Source organism: Ictidomys tridecemlineatus, chromosome 2 (assembly GCF_052094955.1).
Source record: "Ictidomys tridecemlineatus isolate mIctTri1 chromosome 2, mIctTri1.hap1, whole genome shotgun sequence".
Lineage (NCBI taxonomy): Eukaryota > Metazoa > Chordata > Mammalia > Rodentia > Sciuridae > Ictidomys > Ictidomys tridecemlineatus.
Window position 1 is genome coordinate 71,042,896 of NC_135478.1, and position 11,019 is coordinate 71,053,914.

At 43.1% G+C, this 11,019-nt stretch overlaps 1 protein-coding gene across 1 annotated transcript; it reads left to right on the forward strand.

The window, feature by feature from the left end:
• Positions 1–10,169: 10,169 nt before the first annotated feature.
• Positions 10,170–10,698, forward strand: LOC101958882 (large ribosomal subunit protein uL14). Its single transcript, XM_005334534.4, has one exon. The coding sequence runs from the start codon at positions 10,212–10,214 to the stop codon at positions 10,632–10,634; it is 423 nt and encodes a 140-aa protein (XP_005334591.1). The 5' UTR covers positions 10,170–10,211; the 3' UTR covers positions 10,635–10,698.
• The last annotated feature ends 321 nt before the right edge of the window (positions 10,699–11,019 follow it).

Genomic DNA, 11,019 nt, shown 5'->3' on the forward strand with positions numbered 1-11,019 from the left:
TCCTGGGCTTAGGATGTAGCTCAGTGGTAGAGCATTTTGCTTAGCATGCGCTCTGCATGCTGGGTTCTATTCCTAGCACATAAATAATAATAACAACAATTTCTTTTTTACTTTGTATTTCTTTTAAGTCATTATTATTTATTTACTCCTGTTTCTCTTCTAGTTTAATATCTATTTGTGAAATAATTTTTTAGATTTATTATAATTCTTTTCTAAGTTTTTTCAACTCATTTTGGATTTAAAAAAAAAGTTTTAAACTGACAAAAAAAAGTTTATGTATGTTGTTCTTACATATTTTCCATCATCAACTTTTAAATTTCTTTGTGTTTGTTTGGACATAATTAGATCATAATTTCCATCTTTTTATTTATTTATTTATTTATTTTTTGTGTTGCTGGTGATTAAGTGTCTTACGCATGCTCTCTACCTTTTCTATCAGTTTCATAGAAAAGTTTTTCTGGTGTGCTTTATGTCACTTGTCTTTTTCCCTTTATTCTTTTTTTAAAAAAATTTAATTTTATTTATTTATATGTGGTGCTGAGGATTGAACCCAGGGCCTTGCATGTGTGAGGCAAGCATTCTACCACTGAGCCATAACCCTAGCCCCTTTCCCTTTATTCTTATGATAAATTTATAATGTTGCACAGGATTTCACTTTGAAATTTGTGTCCTTAAACTTTTAGGTGGAAGCTCATGCTCTGTGTGTTCAGCCTTGCTCAAAGCCTCCTGCTCTCTTCTGTTCTCCCAGCCATCTGGATTGTCTCTTTTCCCTATAGTCCTCTTACTGCTCCATTTGGGGTTACCTGCCCCTCCCCAATCCTATGCAGATGCCCCTCCTTCCCAACGATGTCAAGACCACACAAAGGCTGCCCAGCCCTCTTTCTGGGGTCCCCAAGGACGCTGCTTTATCTCACTAAATTGTCAATATCGTCAGTGTGCTTTTGGTTTCACTCTTCCCTGGTTAGTTTTTCTATTTATAAGAAGAATTCAGGAGAAATAAAAACCCCAAACCAAAAAACAATACTACCCTCACCTCCATCTACCTTGTCGGAAACTCCTCTTTCTTTCAAAAGGCTGAATAACTTCCCTCTACATACATCCCTCTGGGAAGTCCCAAGGCTAATTCCTTGGGACTTAGGGCCATCCAGGTTCTCTCTCTCTCTCTCTCTCTCTCTCTCTTTTTTTTTTTTTTTGTTGTACACAATGCAGCACAACTTTATTTATTTATTTATTTATTCTTTTTTTTTAATTGGTTGTTCAAAACATTACAAAGCTCTTGACATATCATATTTCATACATTAGATTCAAGTGGGTTATTAACTCCCATTTTTACCCCAAATACAGATTGCAGAATCACATCGGTTACACATCCACATTTTTATATAATGCCCTATTAGTAACTGTTGTATTCTGCTACCTTTCCTATCCTCTACTATCTTCCCTCCCCTCCCCTTCCATCTTCTCTCTCTACCCCATCTACTGTAATTGATTTCTCTCCTTGTTTATTTTCCCATTCCCCTCACAACCTCTTATATGTAATTTTGTATAGCAATGAGGGTCTCCCTCCATTTCCATGCAATTTCCCTTTTCTCTCCCTTTCCCTCCCACCTCATGGCTCTGTTTAATGTTAATCTTTTCTTCCTGCTCTTCCTCCCTGCTCTGTTCTTAGTTGCTCTCATTATATCAAAGAAGACATTTTGCCGCGTCCGGCTAACTGGAACCGAGTCCCGCGAGGGACGATGAGGTTAAGAAATACACAGGACACCAAGGTTCTTCATCCAGGAGTCTCCCTTTATTACTAACATCCTCCCCTTATATCCCCCAAGCAGCAGGAGTGGAAAATTACTCAGAAAAGGGAGGGAGAGGGGAGAAATTCGGCTACGACATCTGCCATTGTTAGACACGGAAACTTCTCTTATCAGTGAGTCCACCAGAGCAGAAAAAGATCAAGACGTTCCTGACATTCCTGTGGAGCACATATGTCTCAGACATACAAGCCTGCTTTCATGGCCTAGTGAGCTGGCCACTTTGACATGCATAACAAAGAACTGGAGGCTGGGCCTCAGGGGCCTGGGAAAGGCCTGCTACCAGCAACATTTGGTATTTGTTTTTTAGGGATTGGCTAGCTTCACTAAGCATAATCTGCTCTAGTGCCATCCATTTCCCTGCAAATTCCATGATTTTGTCTTTTTTAGTGCTGCATAATACTCCATGGTGTATAAATGCCACATTTTTTTTTATCCATTCATCTATTGAAGGGCATCTGGGTTGGTTCCACAGTCTAGCAATTGTGAATTGTGCTGCTATGAACATCAATGTGGCAGTATCCCTGTAGTACACCCTAAGATACTATCTCACTCCAGTAAAATTGGCAGCCATTATGAAGTCAAACAACAACAAGTGCTGGCAAGGATGTGAGGAAAAGGGTACACTTGTACATTGCTGGTGGGACTGCAAACTGGTGCAGCCAATTTGGAAAACAGTATGGAGATTCCTGGGAAAGCTGGGAATGGAACCACCATTTGACCCAGCTATTGCCCTTCTCGGACTATTCCCTGAAGACCTTAAAAGAGCGTACTACAGTCATCCAGGTTCTCAAGACTGCCTCTGAGTCTCTGGCTCCAGATCTAGTTTCCTTGACTAAGAATGACAACATGAACAGCCTCCCTAGTGCCATTACCTGAGGCTAGACACAGAAAGCACTCACCAGGCTTTCGGAAAGCAGTAAGGGATGCTAAATGGTTTCTATTTTTGTCATTATCTGGTAACCATTTAACTGCAAATGCTCTCCTTAAGAACAGCTCATATGTGTATTATTCTGCTTGAGCTACCATGACAAAGTCCCACAGACTGGGTTGCTAAAGCAACAGAAACCCTTGCATTTCTGGAGGGAGGCAGGAAATTCAAGATCAAGGTGTCATCATGGTTGGTTCTTTCTGAGGCCTCTTTCTTTCGTTTGTAAATAGCTGTCTTCTTCCTGAGATCTCACATGGTATTCCCTGTATGTGTGTGTATTTAGTGTTCATTTGAATTCAATTACCCCCTCAAAGATCCTATTTTTCAGGATTGGGGGTTGTAGCTCAGCGGTAGAGCACTTGTCTAGCATGTGTAAGTCCCCATGTGTGGACCCAGTACCCGCATCCCCTCAAATCCCTGTTCTAAATACAGTTACAAATTCTGCTGCACCAGGGTTAGAACTTCAACATGTGAACTTTGGAAGGTTCGCAGTTCAGTCCATAACAATGGGTGGTTTATTTTCAAGTGTGCATAGCACCCAACACAGGACACATACAAACGAATGTATAATATACCGTTTGCTGTAGAAAACGTCGCGTAGCTAACCTTTGCTGGTGGCCATCTGTGATGGAGCACACCCACACCTTGCTGCTCATCTCTCTCTCCACTAGAGAGCAGTGAGCACTCATTAATAGAGAGCCCAGCAGCATCTTCCCACCACTTCTGAGTCAAGTGCACAACATGATGTGGAGGCTCTGAATTTCCCCCACCTTTTTCATACAGTCCTAATGCAATTTCAGGTCTCTGCAGACTCAGCATCACTAATGTGAGGCAAGTGCCCCTCGTTAGTCCTCAGTGAGGGGACAGAACTGCCTGTCCCCAATGCCTCTTTCTGTGAAGGTTGCTATGTACACACACTCTGCAGGAATAGTCTCTATATCCTAAGCCTGGATAGGATCATAGATTCAGGATTCTAGATTCAGAGAAGCTAATGAATTCAAATGGTGGTTTTGCTGACTAGCAGCCCCAGTATTAAAATGGAAAAGGGGGCTGCTCTGTTTCCTTCTCTTCACTTTCCTGCCACAATTCTCTGATACTTACAGCTACCCTTCCTTCCTGTCTCTAAGCAAGGGCTTCTAGATGCCACCCTTTATTCCCATGACTGAAAAGTCCAATGTCGGAGCATAAAGATATATCATGTGGGCTGTGGGTGTGGCTCAGTGGTAAAGCTCTTGCCTCACATGGGTGAGACACTGGGTTTGATCCTCAGCTCCACATAAAAATAAATAAATAAATAAATGGTGTCCATCTCCAACTAAAAAAAAAAAAATTTAAATGTATCACGTGAGAGTAAGCAAAAGCAAGAAGCATGTTTATTCTAATGCTTCTCTCTGTTAGTTTCCCACTCTTCCTCTTCCTCACTTTCTCCAGAGGGGCAAGCAGCCCTGAACTCCCCAGAGGGTCTCTGGTGGTGCAGCAAAGGTGGTCATCATCCAGTAGTAACTTTGGGCTTAGATAGAGGAATATTTAATCCTGGCTTTCCACTGGTTTTTACTATCAGGGTGCATATTCCTTCTGTTAAAAAAAGAGAGATTGATCTATTGCACAGTGGGCATAGCAGCAGTAATGATATGTTACAGACTTCAAAATAGCTAAGAGTGCTAAATGTCTCACCACAAAGAATGGTAGGTACATGAAGTGATGAAAATATTAATTAGCTTGATTTAATCATTCCATGAAGTATGTGTGTATGTATGTGTGTATATATATACCCAAACATCACATTGTACCCCACAATGTATATAAATGTGGTTTGTCAATTATAAATAATTTTTAAAAGAAAAAAGCATTTGGCTGATTTTATCCACTTCCACATCATCTGTGATTTAGGAACTTCTATAGCACCCCTGATCTACCTAGCCTCTGGGCTCTGTGTGTATGTGTGTGTGTGTGTGGGGGGGTGGTACTGAGGATGGAACCCAGGGATGCTTTACTATTCAGCTACATCCTCAGTCCTTTTTATAAAAAATTCAGGAAGAATTTTACTAAGTTTCCAAGGCTGGCCTTGAATTTATGATTCTTCTGTCTCAATACCAGTACCTGGGATTAGAAGCTGGCACCACCATGCCTGGCCCAGACTGCTTTTCTGGCTACATGGAACTGTTGGCTACAGATAAGGAGCTGGCCCAAAGGAATACACAGGAGCAATGCACCTAGTCAGTGCCCAGGAGCAAGCACATGTGCTAAGAAATTAAGACACAGATGAAGTGGAAATTTTGTAATAAAAATGACTCCAGACTACAGTCAGTCTTCCTTTAAGTGTAAAAAATAAAAAATACCAACAGAAACTTTTCAAACTTCTAGAAGCACCCTTCCCTGCACCCACATTCATAGCAGCATTATTCACAACAGCAGAAGCCACCCTATGTCCCTCAACAAATGAGTTAATAAACAAAACGCAGAGTAAACACCTAATGGATTATTATTCAGACTAAAAAGGAAGAAAATTCTGACAATGGCAACAACAAGGATGAATCTTGAAAACATGTTAAGTAAAAAGAGCTGGGATCAAAAAATGTATAATCTAATTAAATGAATATTTAAAGTCATAGATAGACCGGGCGTAGTTGTGCTCACCTGTAATCCCAGAGACTCTGGAGGTTGAGGCAGGAGGATTGCAAGTTTGAGGCCAGCCTCAGTAATTTAGTGAGAACCTGTCTCAAAAGAAAAATAAAAAGGACTGGGGATGTGGGTCAGTGATAAAGTGCCTCTGGGTTCAATCCCCAGTATCAAGAGAAAAAAAAATCATAGAAACAGAAAGTGGAATGGTGGTTGCCAGGGACTGAGGGGAAGAGGGAATGAGAATTTAATGTCTTTGGGATGTGAAGTTTAGGTTTGTGATGATGACATAGTTTTTGAAAGAGTGAAAATGGCTAGATAACAAGGTAAATATACTCAACACCACTGAACTGTGCACTTAAAACGGTTAAAATCGCTGGGTGCAGTGGTGCTTGCCTGTAATCCCAGTGACTTGAGAGACTAAGGCAGGAAGATCACAGTTCCAGGCCAGGTTTGGAAACTTAGTGAGACCCTGAATCAAAATAAAAGATAAAAGACTGGGGATGGGCTAGGAATGTGGCTCAAGCGGTAATGTGCTCGCCTGGCATGTGCACGGCGCTGGGTTCCATCCTCAGCACCACATAAAAATAAAAAATAAAGATGTTGTGTCCACTGAAAACTGAAAAATAAATATTAAAAAATTCTCTCTCTTCTCTCTCTCTCTCAAAAAAAAAAAGGACTGGGGATGTAGCTTAGTAATAAAGTACCCCTGGGTTTAATACCCAATATAAAAAAATAGTTAAAATTACTATAAACTTTATATCACGCATATTTTACTGCAATAAAAAATAACCACAAAAATGTACCCCTCATATAGGAAGCATTTCACTGGGAGGAGACCATCCATACATCATCTTCCCAGTTTAGAAAGAGTTTCTGCTAGTCTGGGGGAAGGTAGATGACCAGAAACAGAGATTTGATACTTATAGTCACTATCACATCCGAGCATAAAAGAGAAAAACTGGTTGTTCTAGAGTGTTTTTAACTCTAGCCAAACTCCCTTCTCTCACCTAGATGGGGTGAAGCAAGCCTGCACCTCATCCAGGGGTATCCTTTCATGTTGCCATGTTACTCCCATGTTTTTGTTCAACAGCTCAGCCAACACCACCTTCCTGGCTCCCACTTCTCATCCTCTCCCAAATCTCTACAGCTAAACTTGGCTCTGTCCTTGACCAAATGAGAAAACCCAGTGCATAGTTCATTTTCTATTGCTTTACCTGAATACCTGAAACTGGGAATATTATCAAGAATAGAGGTTTATTTTGGCTCATGCTTCTGGAGGCTGAAAGTCCAAGAACATGGTGCCAGCATCTATGTGGCTTCTGATGAGGGCCTCCAACTCATGGTGGAAAGCAGAAGGGCAAGCAGATGCATACAGAAGAGGCAAAGGACAATGGATTAATCAGCTTTATATTTCTATGACCCAAGTATCTGACAATAACAATTTAAAGAAGGAAAATTTTATTTTTGGTTCATGGTTTCAGAGGTCTCAGTTCATGTTCAGCTGGCTCCATTGCTTTGGGCCTGAGATGAGGCAGAGAGCAGGTCAGAAGAAAGCTGTTTAGCTCATGGCAACTGGGAAGAGAAAAGAGAGAGAAAGGGGCAAAGGACAAGACATGTTCCCCAAGGGTATACCAGTGACCTACTTCCTTCAACCGTGCCCCACATCTTCCAGTTTTCACCACCTTCCAGTAGTTCGTTGGACCATCAGTGGATTAATCAACAGATGAGGTCAGATTCCTCATGACTCAATCACTTCCCAAAAGCTCCATCTCTGAGCATTGTTGTATTGAGGACCAAGCCTTTTTTTTTTTTTTTTTTTTTTAAAGAGAGAGTGAGAGAGAGGCGGGGACAGAGAGAGAGAGAGAGAGAGAGAGAGAGAGAGAGAATTTTAACATTTATTTATTTTTTCTTAGTTCTCGGCGGACACAACATCTTTGTTGGTATGTGGTGCTGCTGAGGATCGAACCTCGGGCCGCACGCATGCTAGGTGAGCGTGCTACCGCTTGAGCCACATCCCCAGCCCCCGAGGACCAAGCCTTTAACATGAGCTTTTGGAAGATTTTCCAAATCCAAACCATAATAGGGAGGCTCACTTTATAACAATCCACTCTCATGATAAGTCATGCAGTTCAGAGAGAGCAAGAACTCATTCAAGAGAGGTATTAATCCATTCTGAAGGCTCTTACGCCATGACCCAAACACCTCCCACCAGGCCCCACCTCCCAACACTGCCACAGAGCAAATCAAATTTCAATATGAGTTTCAGAGAGGTCAAACCACACTACCCATCATGCCATTTGGCAGCCTGCTCCACTGCTGAGGAAGGTGGGTTTGGGGAACAAAAAACTTAGCTCAATCGCAGAGCCCACACTTTGCAAATGTTTCTTTTTAGTAGCTGCATATAACTCTGGGCTGTATGTGCAACTCTGATGAAGGACTACTTAGCCAGGTCCATGATTCCCCAAGGTGAGTAGTGATCAGGGCATCTAAGATCTTGGATAGGGGGAAAATGCATCTTTATTTTCATTAACCTCTATTTGAAGTTTTGCATTTCCTTTGTCTATAAATGTAGGTGAGAAATGACAACAGTTTCATGGGGTCCATAGATCTCACCAGGCTACTTAAGAGGCCTGTGACTTACCAAAAATGCTAAGGACTGTGATTCCCTACAGTGTTTTCAGGGAGCCAAGAATTCAAACCATTGAAAAAGAATTGTCTTCTTAAAACACTGAATAATATCAGCAACGTTCACTCATATTGTTAGGTCAGCAAACTTCCAGAAATGTGCAATAACCCAGGTAGTAGGGTGCTCCAGGAAGAGGAACCCCCTTCCTGTGAATGCATCTCTTTCTCAGGCCATGGGCCTAGGGTAGGAGGAAGCCCTATTGGTAGGAATGGGAATGGGTGTGATCTCTCATCTGCGTTCAATTGATAGCAAAGGTGACTTTGTTCCAGGTTAGACACAGGAGCAGGGATCATCTGGTAGCAGTGGGAAACTCCTTCTGATGGCCCTGGCCCAGCCAGCAGAAGGAGAGTCAGGGGATAAAGGGACAGGTAAAGAGGAAAGAGACATAGCCCCTTCTGTGGTCAGTACTTGCAGGGAAGTACCTTTCCTGGACACTCTCAGAAAGACCCCAACATGCTCCACCCAGACAGGGTCTTAAAGGCTACAAATCCCTAAACAGAGATTGTATCTTCAGAAAAGAAAGGGAAATGGATGCTAGACTTCAGATGCCACAGGACCCTGGTTCTCTGCTCCACCGTGTGTGAGGACAGACCTGGTGAAGACAGAAGAAGTAGCCACTCCCTCATAGGGAGGTATATCCAGCCCAGCTCAGCCCATGAGTCTGATGTCCAGGACCTCAGGTATCAGTCCAGAATTCAGAAACTGTGCACAGCAGGAGCCAATAGGGCCCTGCACACGCTGACTAGAGGTTTGTGTCAACCTACATACACTTTGGAATCCTGAGGGGCTGGGGACCTACTAGCAGAGTCCTGGTGGACCATCTTTTTAGCCTGGATTCCAGGCCTAGCTCTGAGGTGGGCCTGGGATGCCCCCTGAGCACCTGCAGCTACTTCCATGCCCTGCTGTCTCACTGGGCCTCTGACAGCTCTACCAGTGATAACCTGAGGTGCTGTTTGGTGTTCTCAAGCCTAAGAAGGCAGCATTGACTATAAGACTATGGGCAGCAAAACTGCTGATAAGGAAGAGCTATTACATTTTAAAAGGTATCTTTAACTAAAAACACACATACAAGGTTATGTATGAATCTGTAATTGAAAATTTTGCAACCAGACTTGAAAAGGGCTATATTTCTCCTGGATGATAAGGACCAGGGCACCAGAGGAAAGGCAAAACCCTGCTCTCGCAAGATACTGTCTCTGTTCCTTTTTTCTCTCCTCTGCTGCCCTAGAGCAAGTTCAACGTTGGATTCCTGGAGCAGTGTGGTTTCTCTAGCACACTCCCAGCACTCAGCTCTCCAGCCTCTGGAACCTCCCAAGAATCCAAAGACACAGCTGTAGCAGGTCTGTTTATTAGCACACCAGCTGGAAGAGAGATTTTCCTCCTTTGAGAATTAAAAGACGATCTCATTTTAACAAAAGCAGAGCACCTGGTATTTTTTAGGAGCTTTCTGACGATCACAACTACCAAAAACAAGGGTAAGTTTTCATGTGAAGAGGAATTTAATTGCCATATACAAAGTTCTATAATTGCGTGAGAACTGACCCCAGGTGGGGGCTACAGGGAGCTTTCTCAGGAGGTCTGAGGAGGGACACACAAACACACACACACACACACACACACACACACACACACCCCAGATTGGGGGTGACCAGCAGGCACAGGAGAGGTCAAAGGAAAGCTATAGGGTTTTAGGCTACTCATCATTGGAGGGGCCTGGGCACCTCTCAATGACCTCCTTTGGCTTCTGAAAGGTTACAGAGGGACTCAAAATCTGAACCCCCAGAAGGCACTCCACCATGTTCCAGAATTAAAATCTCCCTGGGCCTTAGTGATAGGAAATAAGACCACCTTTTCTAGTCCTACTGGTAGACTTGAAGGTGAAGTGTTGAGGGGTTGGGAAGAGGTTGATCCTGCATCCTTCAGGTACCTAAAGGTTTCATCTTGGAGTTGATGGAGGAGGGTTGGCTCTTCTAGGAAAGAGACCTCACCCTAGCCCTTCATTGGACCCTTCTGGGTCCAGCCCTTCTCCTTCTTTTCTTGCCTAAACATTCTTACTGAAATTTGCCTGGCCTGAGATTCCCACACGTTTAACTGCCATCATGCACATAAAAGCATTGCAGGTCCTATAAGAGGCTCTAGTTCTTTCGGTCCTTTTCCGGCGTCCAAGATGTCAAAGCGAGGACGTGGTGGATCCTCTGGTGCAAAATTCCGGATTTCCTTGGGTCTTCTGGTAGGAGCCGTGATCAATTGTGCTGACAACACAGGAGCCAAAAATTTGTATATCATCTCTGTAAAGGGAATCAAAGGACGGCTGAACAGACTTCCTGCTGCTGGCGTGGGAGACATGGTGATGGCCACAGTCAAGAAGGGCAAACCAGAGCTCAGAAAGAAGGTGCATCCAACAGTGGTAATTCGACAACGAAAGTCATACGGGAGAAAAGACGGTGTATTTCTTTATTTTGAAGATAATGCAGGGGTCATAGTAAACAATAAAGGTGAGATGAAAGGTTCTGCCATCATGGGACCAGTTGCAAAGGAGTGTGCAGACTTGTGGCCCAGGGTTGCTTCCAATGCGGGCAGCATTGCGTGATTCTCCAGTGTGTTTGTAAAAATAATAATACCCATTAAACAGTGCTTTCTCCCACAAAAAAAAAGAGGCTCTGGTTCTCCAGTCCTTAGCTTAACACCCGAGGGTAGCACCCTAAACCTCACTATGTAATATTTCTGCCTTTGGTCTCCATGTTTCTGTTATCATATCAAGCGGTATAATAAATGTGTTCCTTGTGGTCACACACAAGAAGCCTGATTACTCAAATTGCATCAGGTCCTCACTAACCAGAATAGGGGTGTAAAGAAAGACTCTGGATCCACTCAGGATGCCCAGATACCCGCTGCATAGCTGGAAAATGCCAGAATAGACAGTCCAGCCAAGTGACAGGATGCCACTGTGCTGCCAACCCACCACACTGACATCA